The sequence below is a fragment of the Psammomys obesus genome, unplaced genomic scaffold, assembly GCF_907164565.1.
Source record: "Psammomys obesus unplaced genomic scaffold, mPsaObe1.curated_primary_1811, whole genome shotgun sequence".
Lineage (NCBI taxonomy): Eukaryota > Metazoa > Chordata > Mammalia > Rodentia > Muridae > Psammomys > Psammomys obesus.
In genome coordinates, this window is record NW_026586463.1 from 4264718 (window position 1) to 4286508 (window position 21791).

The 21791-nt window shown below is 39.3% G+C and overlaps 1 protein-coding gene across 1 annotated transcript in view; it reads right to left on the reverse strand.

Annotated features, from left to right (window-relative positions):
* Positions 1-2730: 2730 nt before the first annotated feature.
* Positions 2731-21791, reverse strand: part of Rnf180 (ring finger protein 180) — a 109376-nt gene continuing 90315 nt past the window's right edge. Inside the window, exon 6 of the mRNA XM_055601962.1 lies at positions 2731-3723. Within this exon, the coding sequence (XP_055457937.1) occupies positions 3524-3723 (200 nt within the window). The 3' untranslated portion in view covers positions 2731-3523. The remainder of the gene's footprint in view (positions 3724-21791) is intronic.

A 21791-nucleotide genomic window follows, 5' to 3' on the forward strand; every position in this document is an offset into this window, starting at 1 on the left:
TTTAAATTCTTGGAGTTGGAGAGCTGTCATAGCTGTTAAAAGTGCTGTTGATCATCCTGGGCACTGGAGTTTGGTTCCCAGGACCCAAGTCTTCTCAGGTGACACTGCCTGTAACTCCAGCTTTACGGGTGTCAGTGTCTTCTTCTGGCTTTCTCATGCATTCACATGCAGGTCACACGCACAAAGACATATAAAAAAGCTAATTCATGAATTCAGATGTTATCTCCCTGGTGATCATGTGCCAGAATGTGAGAGAGAGTTAGTTTATTACTGGGTATGGAGCCGCCCGGTTGCTGGAGATCAAAAGGGAGCAAACACAGACCAAAGGGGAGGGTGGCTGTTCTCCCGCTAGACAGAGGGAAAGGTGGGAGCTGGGTGATTCCTGGATGGGGTAGGTGGGTTAGGTGCCCTGTGTCCCGCAGATGCTGGGAAGGAAGGAAATACATGCCATGCTTTTAATAGACAAGTTACTTGACCCAGAAGCATGCTTACATTCCGTCCTCTTGTGTCCCTTGTCTCAGTGTCTGGAAATCTTAGACTTACCTGTGGTGTCTCTAGGAAACACTACACTTAGTGTTTTGTAGCTTTAAACTCCAGTTCTATAAAAAGTAATAATATTTTGAAGTAAAGTTAGAGATTTATAGTTGCTTTCTAAATTTAATTACTTTAGTGTTAGGATGGGTATGTAGATGTTTGTATGTAGGTTACAGGTACAAAACAATAGCTAATATGTGCCAAAGACAAAATGAATGTTTTCTGTGAAATACATGTCTACATTATTGTTTATTTCCTTCATTTCTATATGATAAAAGAGTCTAAAATAATTTAGGGACGAATCAAGATTTATTTTCTAGGGCACATAAGCCAGGAGTTTCCTGGAAAATAGCTTTAACATTTTTTTTTAATTTTTCTTTATTAATTACACTTTATTCACTTTGTATCCCCCCCTGTGGTTCTCTCCCTCCTCCTGTCTCAATCTCTCCCTCCCTCCACCCTCTGCATGCATGCCCCTCCCCAAGTCCACTGATAGGGGAGGACTTCTTTTCCTTCCTTCTGATCCTAGTCAATTAGGTCTCATCAGGAGTGGCTGCATTGTCTTCTTCTGTGGCCTGGTAATGCTGCTTCCCCCTCAGGGGGAGGTAACTAAAGAGCAGGCCAATCAGTTCATGTCAGAGATGGTTCCTGTTCCTATTACAATGGAACCCACTTGGATACTGAACTGCCATGGGCTGCATCTGTGCAGGGGTCTTAGGTTATCTCCATGCATAGTCCTTGGTTGGAATAGCAGTCTCAGGAAAGACCCCTGTGCTCACATTTTTTTGGTTCTGTTGCTGTCCTTGTGGAGTTCCTGTTCTCTCCAGATCTTACTGTTTCCCACTTCTTTCCTAAGATTCCCTGCACTCTGCCCAAAGGTTGCCCATAAGTCTCAGCGCTTCCAAGATCTAGCTATACCACTCCTAGGCATATATCCAAAAGAGGCTCAAGTACACAATAAGGACATTTGCTCAACCATGTTTGTAGCAGCCTTATTTGTAATAGCCAGAAGCTGGAAACAGCCCAGATGCCTCTCAGTGGAGTAATGGATGCACAAATTGTGATATATCTACACAATGGACTATTACTCAGCAATAAAAAACAAGGAAATCATGAAATTTGCAGGTAAATGGTGGGATCTGGAAAAGATCATCCTGAATGAGCTATCCCAGCAGCAGAAAGATGCACACGGTATATACTCACTCATATAGACATATAATATAGGATAAATCTACTAAAATCTGTACACCTAAAGAAACTAATCAAGAGGGAGGACTCTTGCTAAAATGCTCAATTCCTATCCAGAAAGGCAAAGAGGCTGGACATCAGAAGAAGGAGAAAAGAGGGAACAAGTCAGGAGCCTGACACAGGGAAAAGCTCTGCCCTGCAGACTATCAATGTAGATACTGAGACTTATAGCTTTAACTTTTTAAAGTTCTAATATATTGTCCCTGTTCGAATTGTAACTGTTTGATCTATACATGTACTGTGGGAGGACTAATTTTTCCCTTTAGTCACATTATTTTTATCTAGAACATAAGTTAGTGATTATAAATATTAATTTATAAACACAAATATACATCTCTTTGTAATTTGTATTAATTTTATGTTTCTGGGTTTGATGAGTCTTATGTATTTGATTATATTTTTCACAGATATAATTGTGAAAACAGAAACAAGTATAGTATTAGAATAAAAATCTGTACCACTTCATATTTCTTAAAAAATCATACTGTTCATCTAATGATATAGTCAGCAATTACACCAGACTCTGACAATTTACAGTCTAAATTGGTCCAGCTTATCTGTTTTGAATGATGGTAGTATTATTAGTGCCACAAGTCACTCTTTATTTTTTTTTAATCAGATTGCAATAGGATAGAAAGGCTGGATTAGCAGCTCATCACTGCTAATTTAAAAAACCTGTCTGAATAAATGCATAAGCTTCTGTCTCTTTTTGATTAGTTTTCTTCACTTTTGAATCAGGGTACCTTCCCCATTACCTATGCACACTGTAATGATTCAGATATTTTCTTCTTTCAATACAGAAAACTATAACAATATTTAGTGTTTAAATATTAAGCTTAACTCTAACAATTATTGTAATATAATAATAAAACACGAGTGTTTATATAAATCCAAACCCCCATTTTAGCAACTCCTTATTCCACACATTAAGTCAAATCACAACAATAAAAAAATGTAAAAGCCACTCTTTATTGCACATTGACAATATATTTGACAACCTTCTAGTTAAATGAATCACCAGATTAATTACAGTTGGGACATGCATTGTCATTTAGGTTACTAAATGTCAGATCTGTCATTTCCCAAGTGATTCATTTTGAAATTGGAAAGTGTTAATATGGCTCTAACATAGCTATTGGGTGTTACTCTGGCTGCATGTAGTATCTTGTTCTTACAACAGTTAAAAATGTTGCACCAAAGCTAGGAAGTCTTTACAAAAAGGATAGTCAGATTTTTGGTAATAGGAGACAGAAGTAGAGATATTCAGAAGTCAAAATGCAATATACCCTGCTTAATTAGTTCCCAGAGAATATCATTTATCTTTAATGCACATCATTTGCCCAAGAATACATAGTGCTTGACTAAACATCTCAGTAATAATGATGCTATTCATCCAGATTATTCATTTCATATTTTTACTATTTTAAAATGGATGTAAAACCTGTCTTAACAATCATAGAAAGTATAAAAATGACACTGTAAAATTAGAGACCCCAGTTCTAAGGTAAAATCTATGGAATTAATAGTGCACTATTGCAAATGGCTGTTGGATCAGCTCTCAGATCAAGTTTAGGTTGTTACATGAAAGAAATTAAGAAATAAATCCATTATCCTCAGATTTTCTATAAGCACTAACAATTTTTATAATGCAACATTATAAAAACTTCAAAGCATACTTTCAAAATGTTTAAGCCATTGTTTACATTTATGATTGTTCAATCATGGCGGAGAATGATGATTCCTAAAACGGAAAGAAAAAATAGCAAAGAAAGCAGAAAACAATGAATCCAATGACCCAGTTCACTGAATAAATATAGATGATCACCATATCCATGTCAAACCACCACCCGCGACTGTCATCCTCGAAGTGCAGATAGTCCATCCTGTGTGCCCCGTGAGGGAACTGCCTCCTTGTCATTGGGGCTGCACGCCTGTGAAACCCTGGGAGGCACAGGGGAAAATGTACAGTTCGTTAAACTCAGTCACGTGATTGGAAAGAAGCTGCATTAGTATCACAATGCTTGCACAAAGCCTCTCATGGCTTCACTGAGTGGTGTTCTGCGTGTCTGACGATTACGTTTTCAATGATGAACTCTGAGGAGTCCCAGTATAGAGAGCAGGGCAGCACAGGAGCTCGGCTCAGTGACTCGGACCATGTTATCCATTACTTTGGGTTGGAAAGATCTTATTGGCATCTTCTGACATAACTTGTAAAGATTATTTTCACATACAGATTTTTCTAAATTTAAACCCCAGTAACCACAACCACTGCTGGAACTACTGTTTGTGAACTTGGAACAACAGCTGGCCTTTATAACTTTCACCTTGACAGTTTTATTCAGTGCAGTTATTCCAGCAAAGTTCTACGAGAATTTGTTTCATGTTTTAGCACTGAATAAGTTGAACAGACATAATGGTGCTCCTACAAAGAAAATTAACTTTAATTTTCATGTTCTTCAAAGTATGGGCATACTTAGGGGATTGGCTGGCAGAGAAGGCAAATCTCAGAAGCATAATACCTTGTTACATTTCTGAGAAACACCGCATTTCAAGAAATCCTGGGTATTCTAGCTAAGTATTTGTATCTGGGTATAACTTGATCAAGAGAAATGTGCTTTTGTTGGTTGGCCAGTGTGATGGTTAACTTTGTGGGTTTTTTTTTAATTTTAATTTTAATTTTTTTCTTCACAATTTGTTCATTATATATCCCAATTGAAGCCTCCTCCCTCAACTCCTCTCCCTCCCTCTCCCCTGACCTCTTTCTACTGGTCCACTGAAAGGGGCTAACTTTGATGGTCGACTTGACACTTGACCTGGGAGAGGAAAGCTCCACTGAGAAACTGCCTAGAACAATTAGTCTGTGGCCATCAGTGTGAGGCATGTTCTTAATTGATAATTGATATGGGGAGGTCCACCACTCTGTGGCTGGTGTCACTTCTGAGCGGGAGGATCTGAGCTCTCTAAGAAAGGTGGCTGAGCAGGCCGGAGGGAGCAGATCAATAAGCAGCATTATCAGCATTATCAGAGCTGGAGCTCTGCTTCAGCTCCAGCCTTCAGGTTCTCAATTTGGGTTCCTGCTTTGGCTTCCCTCAGCGACGGACTATAACCTGTAAGCAAAATAAGCCTTTTCCTTCCTCAGGTTGCTTCTGGTTCCAGTGCTTACCATGGCAACAGAGAAGCAAACTCAAACAGCCAATATGTAATATCTAAGGCTCATACAAAACAAAGAATATTTCAAAAGATCTATAACCTCTCTATTAACTCTATTTTTGCTTAGCTACTGTGTACTTTAATAATAATATTTTTTGATTAATTAGTGAGAGAGCAGTAAAATATACTATTTGTTTAAATAGAAAAACAAATTCTGGCACTTGCTAGTCACTGGTGGTAAAGGTCAAATGAGGCTCCAGCTCAAAGCAAATTCTGCTTCATCATCTTTAGCAACTGAGTGATGTGAAGTGGCCTGCTCCAGATTTGGCTGCTAATTCAGAAAGCAAGAGTGAATTCACCTGGCTCTTGGCATGGCTATTTAAGGCCCAACCTCTTTAATCAGGAACAGTTCTAGCTTGCTGTTTGTGTTAAGTTACTTATTCGTATTATGTAGGCTGAAACACAAAAGATGAGTTAAAGGGAAAATAGTTGTATGCTGTAGAGTAAAATGCAGAACATCTCACGTAGGTATGCTTTAGATAATTTGTAATTGTCTTTATCTGACCTCCTATCCCTTCATTTGATATTTTAAGTATTAAAGTATTAATAATTTTAAGTATTAGCTTTTGTTGATTACAAGGAGATTAATTAGGTTTTTGTTTTGATTTTTGCATTGTTAGTATTCAGTCGGGCTTTTATATAGGATTCTGCTTAAGTCCATTTGTGCTATGTGTTTAGCTGATATAATCTGCCTAACTGGGCATCTGTCACTTTCAGCATACTGCAGCATGTGGAAAAGGATCAAAGAAATGAAGTCCCCTTCTGGGTTGTCAAACTTCTAGTTTTTCCTTACCTAACATCACATACCATGTACAAACACTGGTGTAAGGCCTCATTAAATATTACTAAAATAATTTTTTCCTCTACCAGCAACTGATAGGTGCTGGGAGAGTGCAATGGAAGTTTTGTTTGTTTTTAAAAACTCAGTTAGGTTATGTAAATGTGTTTTTGTTTTAATCCCAAGTGTGGGATTTTAGTTTGGGCTTTAGTATGTCCATAGCTGATAACTGCCTCCTATGGGGCATGGTCTTTGCCAGCTGGTTATGACCTGCCCTGTGCAGCTCAGAGAGGGGCAGGGTCTAGGGCTCTGAGGGATATAATTACAAGGACCCAGAAAGAGGAGTGGCAGTTTGGAGAGACCAGAGATGGACAGACAGAAGCCTTTCAACACACTGGCTTGGAGGCGACTACTTGCTGTGTTTGCTGTTGATGGAAACTGTTATAGCCCCAAAGAACCCATGGACCCTAAACAGCTGGGAGAATTAAAGGGGTCTTTGCCCCCTCGACCCACTAACCTCCTCTCTCTTACCTAGGGTTAAAGGTTTGATGGAAGGAGGTTAAAACCTTAAGTATCCCATATAAAATAGAGTTTAGAAAACATGTGCCTGCTCTTTGATCACCTCCCCCTGAGGGGGGAGCAGCCTTACTAGGCCACAGAAGAAGACAATGCAGCCAGTCCTGATGAGACCTGATAGACTAGGATCAGAGAGAAGGGGAGGAGGATCTTCCTTATCAGTGGACTGGGAGAGGGACACGGGTGGAGAAGAGGGCAGGTGGGATTGGGAGGGGAGGAGAGAGGGAGGTACAGGGGGGATACAAAGTGAATAAACTGTAATTAATAAAAATAATTAAAATTAAAAAGTAAAAAAAAATGTAGAACAACGCAAAGAAAACATTGTGCACAACAGGAGAGAGACAGTCAATCTTCTTTAAGTATGGTGATCCTTAGGAGGCCAACCAGGCTCCATGAGGAGGCCCCATCCCCAAAATTATCTGGGCAAACAAACTGGATTTGATGGACTTAAAACAACAACAACCACAAAAGCAAACCAAGGAGTTGAGTGAATAGGGATGTGGGAGTATATCTATGAGGAGTTGGGTGACTTATCAAAATATACTGTATAAGGTTCTCAAAGAAAATATTTCCTAAATTTACTTCTCTTTTATTTTGATAAGCACAAAAATGTTATCTTTATTCATTCAGAAGAACTGGACTGCTGTGCACTCAGCCTATGAGCCTCCTCTGTGTGAAATCATCAGATAAGAGAATGTCAATCTCGGCAGCTTTCCTGTTTCCAGATCTGAAGTCATTCCTGTAGGAGAATGAGGTGGGGGAAGTTTCCTCACACTTAAATGTTACCCAAATGCACCAAGAGCAACAATCTCGAAGTAGTTTCACAAGCTTCTCCGGCCATGCAAGCTGGAGATGAGGTAACACTGCTGTTAGAAACTACTACTTAGTATTAAAAATGTCTCTTTTTCTGGTCCAAAAGGATGCTGTGCCTAGGCCTGAGATGACTCAGATTCCAAGTAAATGAGCCAAAAATAAAGTGCCTGGGTTAAACAACTGATAGTATCAATATGTATTCCATTAGTGATATTAATGGCAGAAAACAAGTGAGAGTTGACACAGAACAAGAAGTGACGCATGAAGAGCAGGGTCAATGGGCTGGTCGCCCAGGCAGCCTTGGCTTACTCTTGTGCAGTAATAATGTCTTTCACTGTATCCGTGTCACTATATACCTCCATGTACCTATGTCCAGTATTGTTGAAAGACAGCAAAAGGGGGCAGGGAGGGAGGAGTGAATGAAGCACATTTTTATGCGCGAAGTAAATAATGATCACTGGCTGGCTAATTTCCTTTATTTTGAATGGGTTTTAAGCAAGAAGAGAGAGAATAGGAATTTCCAGCAAGCGTTGGAATTTCTAGATGGCAGGATCTAAATCAAAGCTGCCCTAAAAGAGCACTTCACAGAATACGTAGGAGTATTCCGTAGGAATACGTAAACTATGACATTGTATTACACAACACCAGAACACAAACCTCAGTGTTTAATGCAGATTCCACTAGAAAACGAAGGCTTTGCAAACACAAATTCCATGTCTAGTGATGATGAAATGAATTAACGCATATAAAGCATAGGACTGGCCCATAGAGAACATTCAGAAAAACGTAGATTCTTTTTTTTTTTTTTTGATTTTCTATTTTTTTATTTTATTTTATTTTTATTTTTAGTTACATTTTGTTAACTCTGTGTCCCAGCTGTATCCCGCTCCCTCATTCCCTCCCCCTCCCCAACTCCCTCCCTGGTCTCCTCCCTGCCCCTTTCCAAGTCCACTGATAGGGGAGGACCTCCTCCCCTTTCATTTGACCCTGTTTTATCAGGTATCTTCAAGGCTGGCTGCAAAGTCCTCCTCTGTGGCCTAACAGGACTGCTCCTCCCCTGAGGGGCAGGGGAGGACAAAGAGCCTGCCCTTGAGATCCTGTTAGAAATAGTCCTTGTTCCCCTTGCTTTGGAAAACTACTTGGTTACTGAGCTACCACGGGCCACATCCCAGCAGAAATTCTATGTTATATCCATAGATGGTCCTTGGTTGAGTGTCAGTCTCAGAAAAGGCCCTGATATATTTGGTACTTGTAGAGCTCCTATCCTTTCCATATCATACTAACTCCCCTTCTTTCATATGATTCCCTGCACTCTGCCGAGGGTTTGGTTATGAGTCTTAGTGTCTGCTTTGAAACACTACTAGGTAGAGTCTTTCAGATGCCTTTTGTGGTAGACTCCTGTCATATATTCAATGCACATCCCATTTGTCTTTCTAAATGAAGATTGATCATCTTCCCCCATGTCCACTTACTTGATTGTCTTCTTTAGGTGTGTAGATTTCATTATGTTTATCATATCTTGTAGGTCTATATAAAGACGTAGATTCTTATACTTTTATTAGAAGAGGAACCTGCATTGCACTTCATATATCAGGTTTTCTGAATTAATCTGTAAGCTCACAAATCTTAGCTGAAATGGCTTTTATTTTTCATCAGACTCATTGATTTTTCTAAGTCAGTTGCTGACCTTAAAAAAGATTGTCAGAATATCACATGGTAAAACTAATTTATTACATATTATGGACAGTATATGAACTATAGTTAGCAAGGATCTAAAGATATTTTGACATGGTGTCTGCCATAAAGAATTTCAGTCTAGAGCACTGTCAATTTCTTAAAAATAATTGTCCTCATAGAAGATAAGCTTAATTTATTTTAAATTAATTTAATCAGTAAATTAACAAATTTAACTTAACCTTAATTTCTCCCTAGCAAGATGAATTAAATAGTAAAGCCAAGAATTTCATCTGATAAGATTTGGCTTCTGAGGGCCACTAGTCACTGTTATAGCTCCAAACCTTTTTCATTCCCCAGGAGCCATGCCCTGCCCCCATATAAATGGCATCATCTGGGAGTCAGTGTATCCAAAAGCATGATGATGACAACACATGCTTTCATATCTACAACCCTGTCATTTTAGAAATAGATCTGGACTGGTGTCAACGTAGTGAGATGATTCTGACCTTGGAGTTCACTTTTATAAATACCATAAACTACTTTGTGCAGCCACGGATAAGAATTACTTGGTCCTAATACATGGGTTGAACTAGGATCCAGTCTGTGTAGTATATTTCAACCAAGCTGTAGTAACGTGTAAATATAACGGAGACACGTACTTCACGCACACCAGAGGGCTTAAGTTATCTATTCCAGCAGGGGAGGGGGAGAAAGCACATTAGAGTCAAAAAATGTACTCTTCAGGTAACCTTAAATGTTGTATTTTTGTACCAGATTTCTACATACTCTTATCAAATCAAAATAATTTCTGTGTCTAACAGGATGTCCTCACAGTTTCCCCCTTAGTCTGCTAATAAGCTAAACTCTAGTTTTTTCATTTTTTTCTAACGTGAAATAATTTTATTTAAAGTTAGTATATATTTGAAGTGGGTTTCATTATGCCATTTTCACACATGGCTCTTATCAACCTTCCAATGCCGTTCTCCACCCTATGCCTAGGTTCCCGTCCTTCCACCCATAGCCCTCTCTGTTTTCACATTACACTGTTACCTTCTTTTTCACTTATCTCAGTTAAAGCTTCTTTTTAACCTTTACCGCATCTTTTTCATGTAAATGTGTTGAGTTCATGTCTGCATGTGTGTGGGCACACATGTGCCTTCCATACTGTGGAAGTCCGACATCATTGAGTGGATTTACTACGTCAGGGCCTCTCTGAGCAGAGCAGAATAGTTAGGGCGAGCAGCTAGCCCACGTGCACTCGGCATCCTGTCCTCCCCCTACACCAAGAACTGTAGACACAGTTGGGTGTTGGGATCAGAACTCCAATTCTTACACTTATTAGCAAGTGCCCTCTCCACTAAGCCATCTCCCCTGCCTTAAGATTTTTTTTTCCTCTCCTCATCCCTTTTCTTGTTTCATTACTCATATCCCCCATATATAAAAATTAAACAGGAAAATCATGTGAAAGAAAACATGGTATTTTGTCTTTCAGTGCCTAGAATTATTACTTACCATAATAATTTTTAGTTCTTAATTTAAATGCCATATGAATATACTGATGTTTGTTTACAGGCTCACATTGTTACTATTTCATATGGCGTTTTCTTCATGTTAAAGAGGAAATTGGCCTGCAGATGCTGCCTTACTCGGTTTTTGCCTGGTTAGTGCACACATCTTTATAGCCTTCATAAAATGTATGCTGTCAGGTGAGATTTCTCCATCCATCTTTGTGTGTCAACATATTTTGAAAGTAGAGAGATATTGTCTTCATTCCGGGCTATCTTGTCAATGGTATTTGTAAACAGTTGCAGAAGACAGAGCGTTCCCACTGGAGCAGAGAGCAGGCTTGCACAGTTTTGGGACACAGTACACTTAGTGCTTGGTATAAAAGCTTGTTCATAAGCTCTGTGTTGTCTCATGTATGTCATCCCATGACATGAACAGATACCATCTCCTCCTATATGAGATACTCTATGGGCAAAAGGCTCAGATACCCATCACCAAGGCTGCCACTCTGGCTAACCTGTCACTGACACCGAAGTCTGTGTACTTCACATATATCCATGTAACTGGCTAAATAACTTATTAACTTGTAAATAGGTTAAATACCCAAGGCTTAACAGTTCTGGACACTGGAAAACTTGTAATATCTCTATCTCTCTTTTTTTTAGCTTCAGGAACAGTTTGCATAAAATTAGAATCTTTGAAAGTTCAGTAAGTCTATCCCATAAAACAATACTTGAGTCTGTAGTCTGCCGAGGTGCAGATAATTCTCTCTGTCTCTCTGACTTTTTCCCTCAAATGTTTTATTTTTTGAGAATTTCATACATTTTGATCATATTCTTTTAAAAATATTTATCTTTTATTAATTAGCTTATTCACTTTGTATCCCAGCTGTAGCCCCTTCCCTCATTCACTCCCAATCCTACCCTCCTTCTTCTCCTATGCCCCTCCCCCAGTTCAATGATAGGAGAGGTTCTCCTCCCCCTCCATCTGACCCTAGTCTATCAGGTCTCATCAGGACTGGCTGCATTGTCCTCCTTTGTGGCCTGGTAAAGCTGCTCCCCCCTCAGGGGGAGGTGATCAAAAAGCCAGCCCCTGAGCTCATGTCAGAGACAGCCCCTGTTTCCATTACTAGGGAATCCTCTTGGACACTGAGCTGCCATGGGCTACAGCTGTGCCGGGGTTCTAGGTTATCTCCATGCATGGTCCTTGTTTGGAGTATCAGTCTCAGAAAAGACTCCTGTGCCCAGATCATATTCTTTTCCTCCCTCCAACTCTTCTCAGGTTCTTCACTTCATCACTTGCTCAGCTAATGCTATTTCTGTCCCTCAAAATGACAGCACGTTGTCTGACTGTATTGGCCAACACTCCCGAGAGGCAGACCTGCCCCGGAGTGTTCTTGCCATTCCCAGTGTCACTACATTGAAGAAAGCTGATGTTTCAGGTTCCAGAAGCTGTCAGCTGCAAATAGCTTCTTTTTTTGGGGGTGTGACTTCTTTCCTATTGTGCTAATATTTTGGAAAAATTCAACACCAGCTGATTAAACATCATATTTTCTAGTCTTGAGTCATATTTGTAATAATTAATATTCTCCCATATGTACAATTCCAATGAAATGGACTGAAATTCTCATGGCTCTGCTACACTTTGGATTCTTCACAAATCTTCTAGTCTCATTCTGAATACAGGGTTTATTTTTCCTCCCCTGCCATTTGAGACCAGGCATGACTATGACACTTGACCTTTAAATGACTGCAAGGAACACATGTGTGCTTCTCTCAGTGGATCTTTTTTATCAGTTTAAGATGCTGCAGGGGTCTCTTCTTCCACCACAGCAGACAGTAACGTGCCAGGCAGAGGCTGCTCTGCTGTGCTAATGATCTGGCCGGTGTGGAACACAGCAGCCTGCAGTCCAGAGAATGCTATTTTGTTGTTAATATGAATTCTAACAAATAATAATGAACTAACTTAAGAGACAGGTGAATAAAATGGAAATTGAATCTGGCTGGATTTATTTCATGAGAAAATCACTCTCTTAATGAAGTTAACCAGATGAAATCAAGGAGCAAGAAAGACCCATTTAAAAAAAAATTCAAGTTGCTATTAGGTTTAGAAGCAGTATGGAAACTATTAAAATTCCAGAAGACAAAGTGACTGTTTCTTCTAAAATTCTAGTTTGTAGAAAGAATTTTACCTTTGAATGATGACTTTCATATCTTACATAACAAGGCTGTGACCTTTTCCCCTACAAAATATGGCTCAATTTCATCTTTTTTCATCAAGGATTGTAAAATAAAAACTCCACTATTGAATCTCCTTTCGAGGCATTTTCACAGTCTCTGCAGCATGTGCTGTATTCTCAGTGACTGTATAGTATTTGCTGTGTGGATGGGTGGGTGCCTGCCCATTAGCACAAACCTCAGGGAACAGGGCAAGCAATTACCCTATTGCTGGAGCATGTCCCAAGTCAAGTCTTTCAAATGTAGCTTCAGCAGAGATTGAATCTGATGATCAATGAAATGACATTTTGTAGTTCTCATGAAAAACATTCTCTACAAGGCCCTGGAAGAGGGGAGACACGTCCTCTTTTTCACGTGTGATGGGCCAGGTGAGGGGTAACCCACAGTGTTTCCCTGCTCTGCGTTCCTCACATTATGTAAGAATTTCTGTGTGTGTGGAAGGTTGACTGATATAAGTAGGTTTTGGTGGAGGTGGAGCAAGATATTTATAGACACAAATAGGTATAGATTTGCTTGGTTAATACACTTGAAAATATACTTGAAAATGGATTTTAAATGTCATCTTCATCTTCAATGTCTTTAGGCCCCAGAGTCAAATATATTAACCCTGCAAAAGCTGGCCTCTTATGTTGAAGAGTTTAAAGGCACAGCTAACATTTTTTTTTTTTTTGTTATAAATTACCAGTTTGAACTATGCATTAAAATGGTTTGGACCTATAACAAAGTGAGAAGTACTATACTAAAAATCAAAAGGGGGAGGCTTGCCGTTAACCATTTTTAACAGAACAGTCCAGTCACTGACATTAATTAGATGCACACGGCTGTGCAACCACCGCCACTGGGATTGCACCCTCCACCAGAACCCTCACACAGAAACTCCGCCAACGAGAGCAGTTCTCTTCTCCCTTTCCCAGACTCTGCTCATCTGTTCTGTTTCTACCAATTCCCTGGTCTCAGACATATCAATGGGATCATAAGGTATTTGTGGCTTAATTATCTTGGTGTGTCCATATTACAGTGTGTACTACCATGGATTTTCTTTTTAAAAAAATTAATTTATATATTTATTTATTACAATTTATTTACTTTGTATCCCTGCTGCAGCCCCCTCTCTCATCTCCTCCCAGTTCCACCCACTCCCTACTCCCTCTTCTCCCTCTATGCCCTTTCCCTAGTCCCCTGATAGGGGAGGACCTCTTCCTCTTCTATCTGATTTTCTTTTTATCTGTTCTTTGTACACACTACATTTTGTTTATCCACTAAACCTGCAGGTGGACACTTACAGTTCCTACCATTTGGCGATTGAGGGTAATGGGATTTTTTTTTAACTTAATATTATTAAATATACTTCTTATGTAGGCTACTTATTCTTTTCACTTTTATATTTTTGAAGTACTGGATTTTGAACTTAGGGCCTTCACACACCAGGTAGCTAGATACTCAGCCATTCTGCTACATTCTCAACTCAAAGGTTTTAATGTAATCATTTTATATTAAAATTTGAGGACCTTTCCCCAGATAGTAAAATGTAATGCTTTTCTGCCCTAAGAAACAGAAATTGATTTCTTACTTTAATATTGAATACACAATGAGGTAGATCTTACCAGTTTTCCAATAATTACCACTTAATTATATGTTACATTTTTAAGTTTATTGGTGAAATTGTGACAGGAAGCTTATCCCAAGGTCTCACATTTCACCTAATTTATACCACATTATGAATTAGCTTATCAGGGAATACGCCAGAGGGTCCCATGTACATTGGAACAGAATATTCTGGGTTATTATAACCTTTGGTAAGTTATTCAGCCACCAGCAAGTCTCCACTTTACACATTAAAAATCGAGAAAGGTCTTGGGCTTGAGTCTGGCTAGCTTACCATGCGTTACTTATGGACTGTAGTTTCCGATGGGACAGAATTACAAGAAAGATACCAGTACTGTGATACAGCCTGCAAAAGTATTCCATACACTGCTTTTGGGAAGATAATTATTTTTCAAATCGAATTTATATCCATTCATATACATATGACATATACATGCATACACACATATGTCTTATTTAAAAGTCCTTGTGACATTTAAGGAATGAACAACTGTAGTTTATGTTCTAACCTATTTGTGGTCTCAGCTGTACCCAGAGGTGCTGGCATAGACACCTGGGAATATCTGGGGCCATCTCTGTTTGGCTGGATGTGCAAGGCTGGTAAATAGCGATGAATAAGCAGGCTTCTGGAAACACTGGAGTGTCAAGTTTTCTGGCAGTCTTTTTTCAACCAGATGAATAAGTAAGCAGGAAATGGCTGATGGAAGGTTAAATTATAACTAAAGCTTAGTGGGCAAATCCATCTTGGAGATCATGGCTTATATAAGGCACCATCAAAGCAGTGAAATCCATTTCAAATCAAAATAATTTCTGAAATTCTACATCTATAAATATAAAATATTAGGATGGTGAATAAATCGTTCCAATCATTACCACGTAACACTTACTTAGCTTTATAATCTACATAGTATAGTTGGTTAGAAATAAAAAAAGGAATCAACTGTTTTGATGTATGTATGTAGTGATTTTCTGATACCAGCTAAGTATTTTGAATTCTATACAAATAGGAAATATTCAGAAGTCAGACTCTGCCAATTCAATGACAACTCAATTTATAAAGCAACATTTTCACTTGTTTGAGGGATTACTTTTCTTTTCAGAATTTGAAAAGAAAATTTTCTAAATTGGTAAGATCTACCTCATTCTGTATTCAATATTAATCAAAGTTTCTATCACTTCACTATGTCCTCTTTCCAAAGGCTCACAGACAACATCAGTGCTCACTTGACAGCCATATTATCAACTGAAGCTTGAAACCCTCACAGGTTTTTGTGTATAATTATCTTTTAAAGTGAATTTACTTACCTACTGTCTTTTGATGTGTGTGGATTCATAGGACATACCACATAAAGAATATGGATTAAAATAACTAAAAAGGGATAATAGCTATTTCAGAATGGGTTAAAAAAGTTTCAAGTTATTTCAAATCTTCTTGGAATATTTTGAGAAATATAGTCTTATTTAAATCAGAGAAATTAATAAAAAATCTGTTTTAATGGAAAAGATAGCTTTTTTCTTTGGTTAGGATATATGATTGAGGATGAAATGGTACATGAAGTAAATATTGTAACATAAAACCAGTAATTTATCTGAAACACTGCATTCTGCTTGGTCTACCTCTAACAATAGAAATGCAGAACATGTACTTTAACCAGTAACAGTACTGTAGATTTATATTACCAAAATAGTCATTTTTCACCAAATAGTGATAACTGTTACTTTTTAAGGAAATCATTATTACAGTACAACCTTAGAAAATATAAAGCAAAATATATACTAAATTCTTTGCTAATAAAAGCCATTTCATTTCCAGCACACCAGCTACGATTTTCTGCACCCATATTTTATTTTTGAGTGAATAAGGTTGTAGGTTATAGCAAGGTTGTTAACACAAGCTTGCTATAGGGTAAGGTAAAAGAGCTCAAGTTTTAAAATGTTTAGCTGTTTGCAAGGTTCACTAAGAAATTACTCTATGAACATTAAAGTGTTTTCATACTCTCCTGTAAAATTCATTGAGCTCATTTTATAAGAGTTGCTGAAGTTTGTGAGCATGGCTCTCCGTTAGTAGTCTTCTGTTTTAGGCCATAAGTTAACTTCATTTGCAGTGTTGAATCAAAGGATGCACCTACAGCATCCCACGGTAAATCAGGTCAGCGGCTCCATTAGCTGCACAGTGGTCAGAAATGCGCAGTCATCTTTAGGCGTGTGCACTTCTCACAGCTCCAAAGAAAGAAGCTGAGGCTTCCTTTTACTTGAGACACTTGTTACTTTTCATTTGGACACATTTTCCCCGCTTCTGTGACACATTAGTGGCCATAGGAACACTTTGTCAGAGACTTCATCCCTATCACCTGGCTCAAATACAGATATTTCTTTCTACCCCCCCGTTTTGCTATGTTCCGGACATGATGTGGTGAATGCAATCATGAACTCAGAGCACTTGGCTGCTGGGCCTACTTGATAAGTGCTGCCAACACTGTCAAGATGGTGGGCTGAGGATCAAGGGAAACTTTTGGGTATGAATGGATGCTTTCCCTGAAAAATCTACTGGTGAGTCTCCTATGTTCAGTGAACGGCTCCATCCTATGCTCATGTGGATGTCCCTACTATAAGTAAGTGGGACACTAAACAAAGAGAGAGAGATTTATAGGGAAACAGAAGGGTTAAAAAGGGCAAGAAAGGAGAGGGAGAGGGAATGACTAAGGATGTATCACATACATGTATGAAACTGTCAAAGACTATGTTTAATAAAAGAAAAGATTTCAAAGCTCAGAAGTGCATAAAATATGATTTACACACAAAAGAAAAAACAAAATTAATGACTTAGACACAAGACTGCTGATTATAATAATCAACTTATGGTCTTCAAACGGCATAAAATTTTCTCTTAATGTGGTGTTTGCAGCCTATGTATTAAACTGTAATTTGATAAATTATTTTTTTTATCTTTTTAAAATTTTTATTATTAGTTACATTTTATTAACTCTGTATCCCACTCCCTCATTCCCTCCCGACCCCACCCTCCCTCCCTCATCTCCTCCCTGCCCCTTTCCAAGTCCACTGATTGAGGAGGACCTCCTCCCCTTTCATCTGACCCTGTTTTATCAGGAATCTTTAGGACTGGCTGCAAAGTCCTCCTCTGTGGCCTAGCAGGGCTGCTCCTCCCTTGGGGGGTGGGGAGGTCAAAGAGCCTGCCATTGAGTTCCTGTCAGAAATAGTCCCTGTTCCCCTTACTAGGGAAAAAAACCAATTGGTTAATGAGCTGCCACGAGCTACATCTGAGCAGATGTTCTAGGTTATATCTAAACATGGTCCTTGGTGTATTATTTTTTAATTTTAATTTTATTTTTATTAATTACAGTTTATTCACTTTGTATCCCAGCTGTAGCCCCCTCCTCCCTCCCTTCCAATCCCACCCTCCCTCCTTTTCCTCCTCCTATGCCCCTCATCCAGTCCAATGATAGGGGAGGTCCTCCCCTTCCATCTGACCCTAGTCTATCAGGTCTCATCAGGACTGGCTTCATTGTCTTCCTCTGTGGACAGGTGGAGGTGATCAAAGAGCCAGCCCATGAGTTCATGTCAGAGACAGTCCCTGTTCCTATTACTGGGGAACTCTCTGGGACACTGAACTGTTATGGGCTACATCTGTGCAGAGGTTCTAGGTTATCTCCATGCATGATCCTTGTTTGGAGTATCAGTCTCATAAAAGACCCCTGTGCCCAGATTTTTTGGTTCTGTTGCTCTCCTTGTGGAGCTCCTGTCTCCTCCAGGCGTTTCTATCTGCACATTCTTTCATAAGATTCCCTGCACTCTGCCCAAAGTTTGGCTATGATTCTCAGCATATGTTTTGATACCCTGTTGGGTAGAATCTTTCAGAGGCCCTCTGTGGTAGGCTCCTGTCCTGTTCCCTGTTTTCTCCCTCTTCCAATGTCTATCCTGTTTGCCTTTCTGAATGAAGATTGAGCATCTTACCCAGGGTCCTCTGTCTTGCTTAATTTCTTTAGGTGTACAGATTTTAGCATGACTATCTATATTATATGTCCACTTAAAAGTGAGTATATACCATGTGTGTCTTTCTGCTTCTGGGATACCTCACTCAGGATGATCTTTTCTAGGTCCCACCATTTGCCTGCAAATTTCATGATTTCCTTGTTTTTAATTGCTGAATAGTATTCCATTGTATAAATGTACAACAATTTCTGTATCCATTCCTCAACTGAGGACCTATTTACAAATTTCTCAAATCTGTACTGCAGTTTTAATTAAATTCCTATTTTCTAACCAAAACAAGTGGAAAGCTGCCATACACTATGAAGGACCACCACAGTATGCTTCTATGATAGTATAGAGTTAGCAACATTTTTGTTTGGCCTCTTCAGAACATCACATTCACTCAATGAATAAAAGGATCTTTCAAGGTCCTTTTCCATTCTGATTATCGCAATTCTATTCTGACATAGAGTCCCAAGTTCTGCATGCTTTTATAGTAGTACATACCAACCCTGATGCACTGTCTAAACACTGGAATAATTTAAGGAATTTAAATAACATGGACTTGGTGTCCTGTGCTGGTAGTTTATTTCTTAGTTTGCCACAGTTAGAGTCATTTGAGAAGTCGAAACTTCAGCTAAGAAAATGCCTTCATAAGATGTCTGGTAAGCAATCCTGTGGGACACTTTCTTGCTTAGTGAGTGATGTGAAAGTACGCACTCATTGTGGGATGGTGCTATCCCCAGGCAAATGTGCTGGATGGTGTAAGAGAGCAGGCTGAGCAAGCAGGGGAGCAGGCCGATAAGCAGCACCCTTCCATGGCCTCTGTATCAGTTCCTCGGTCCAAGTTCCAGCCTGGTTTGAGTCTCTGCCCTCAGGGAAGGACTGTTATCTGGAAGTACAAGCAAGATAAATCTTTCTTCCCTGAGTTGCTTTAGATCATGCTATTTTAGAACAGAAACCTAGGATGGGACTCATCCCCAGAGATTCAGAGTTAATTGGTCTGAGATATGCCCAAGGCACTAGGATTCATTTAAAGTATGAAAGAACAGAAACATAATCAGTTATTTTTTTTTCAACAAGGAAAACAATGAAACAAAGCTTTTCAGTTCCTTCGTATGAAAAATAACTGAAAGTCAGTGTTTAGGGAAATATGTCAGTTTAAGCTGCCGAGGTCCGGAGTCTGATCTCCAAGTAGAAAGCTGGCTATAGAGTTATAATCCCCAGCACAGGGGAAGCAGAGGCAAGAGGATCCCCTGGGGCTTGCCTGCCAGTCAGTCTGGCCTAAAGGATGACTACCAGGCTTAGATGCTAGTGAGAGAGACCCTGTTTCTAAAGCACAAGAAGGATGGCTCCTAGAAAAGGGGCCTTGAGGTTGGCCTCCACACACATGTGCAAACATGTGCACACACACACGTGCCTGTTTAAACACAAACAAAATTTTTATTTTTCAAATAAAGGCAGTTGAGGATTCTGGAAATTTCCAAGATGAGATTCAAAGTTCTATTTCATATTAACAATCTTATTTATGATGGCTGTTTTATTTTGGAAAGTCTAATTCCTGAGGTTCTGGCTTAAGAACATGAATGCTGATGGTTTTCTACCCCAGGAGTTTTGGGCTCTTTATCTGTGTCATTAAGCTAAATGCTCACTTTATTGACTGAAATGAGGCCAACATTTTACTTTTCCTAAGAAATGAATGATTGCAAACTGATTTCTTTTTTTTAATTTTTATTATTAGTTACATTTTATTAACTCTGTATCCCAGCTGTATCCTGCTCCCTCATTCCCTCCCAATCCCACTCCCTCCCTCATCTCCTTCCTGCTCCTTTCCAAGTGCACTGATAGGGGGGACCTCCTCCCCTTTCATCTGACTGTGTTTTATCAGGTATCTTCAGGACTGGCTGCAAAGTCCTCCTCTGTGGCCTAGCAGGACTGTTCTTCCCTTGGGGGGTGGGGAGGTCAAAGAGCCTGCCATTGAGTTCCTGTCAGAAATAGTCCCTGTTCCCCTTACTAGGGAAACCCACTTGGATACTGAGCTACCACAGGCTACATCAGAGCAGATGTTCTAGGTTATATCCATACATGGTCCTTGGTTGGATAAACAGTCTCATATAAGACCCCTGTGCCCAGATATATTTGGTCCTTGTGGAGCTCCTATCCTTTCCATGTCATACTAACTCCTTCTCCCCGAAGGCAAACTGATTTCTTATAAGCTGGTTATTTTATGCCATTTGAAAAATATTTTAACTATACAAATATAATCATACCCTACCAGAAAAGATGAGTAAAAATTCTCTTAGGATTTTATTGGTTCCAAAATAAATTTGTAACACACACATTTCAAATATATAAAAAATAATGGCTCTTGAACAGAAGTGGGCTTTTGGCAATAACTTAAGTGATATAGCAAATAACTGCTCAAACTTTCACTTTGACAGAGGACAGCAAATTGTTTATAACATATTTTCTTATTTTTTTCCCCATGTGTCATAAGAAGTCTCAGGAGTGTTCCAGTTTGGATGTGACCTAGGCTTAAAAAAGCAATTCCAATTTTCAAGTCATTAATTAAATCATGAGTAGATTTTTCACTGTTAAGAAATAACAGACTTTCTCCGTGGAGCAATGTTCAGGGTATCATGATGCTTTGTGATACAACAATGCACGGAGTCCATGGAGCACACTCATGTCCAAGGCCTTCTGTAATGGGAAGGCTGTCCTCAGTACCAAGGAGCTAATAAGTATTGTGATAGAAAAGACTTAAGTGGACAGTGCCCATACATAGACTATAATGCCCTGCAGAGTTCCAGACGGCATCTTCACACAGATCACTGTCACAGGTGCCCCTGGAGATGGGTTGTGTAGCACGCCTCACAGCAAAGCTCCTCCCACTGCCTTGCTGTTTGAAAATGAGGCAGGTAAACTCAGATAATCCTTTGTAAAGATGCATCATGATATTCCTAGGCTCCTATATACACTGTACCTTCTAAGGTGCAACACATTTCCTATATTTAAGAAGTGCTTGCTAGCCTAGCGAGTCACAAGCATTGCTTTGAAGCAAACACAAGCACTAGTATGCCTACAGATGCAAGGTTTGTGGAAAATGAAAAGCAAGAAGTTTCTTGCACCCTCTCTCTGTAGTCCACATTCAGACGAAGAGTACAACACAGCCCACACACCAGCCTCCCAATCCTCTTTATCCAGCTTCATGGAGAAAGCTGACTCAGAAGGATGTGGGGTTCTATGGCTGAAATCCATGACAGGCAGAAAAGGAAGAAAATACAGGCTTGGCTTTGGAAAGGCTTATTTAGTTTCACAGAGGGCATACAAGGGCATCTGAGGTAATGTAGGCACCAGGAGGAAAACAGAAGGCAACACTACTCCAAGGCAGACTTTAAACAGAGGCCCAAGCCATAGTTCTGTTTTAATGATTGCTAAGCTTCGGCTTTTCAGATTAGCTATTCTTCTCCCGGGGGAGAAGCTCTCTCTCTTTCTAGTGTGTCTGTAGTATGTATATGGAGTATGTGGCTTGTATATGATGTGTATGTGTGTATGCACATATATTTTCATTATCTATCTATCTATCTATCTATCTATCTATCTATCTATCTATCTAT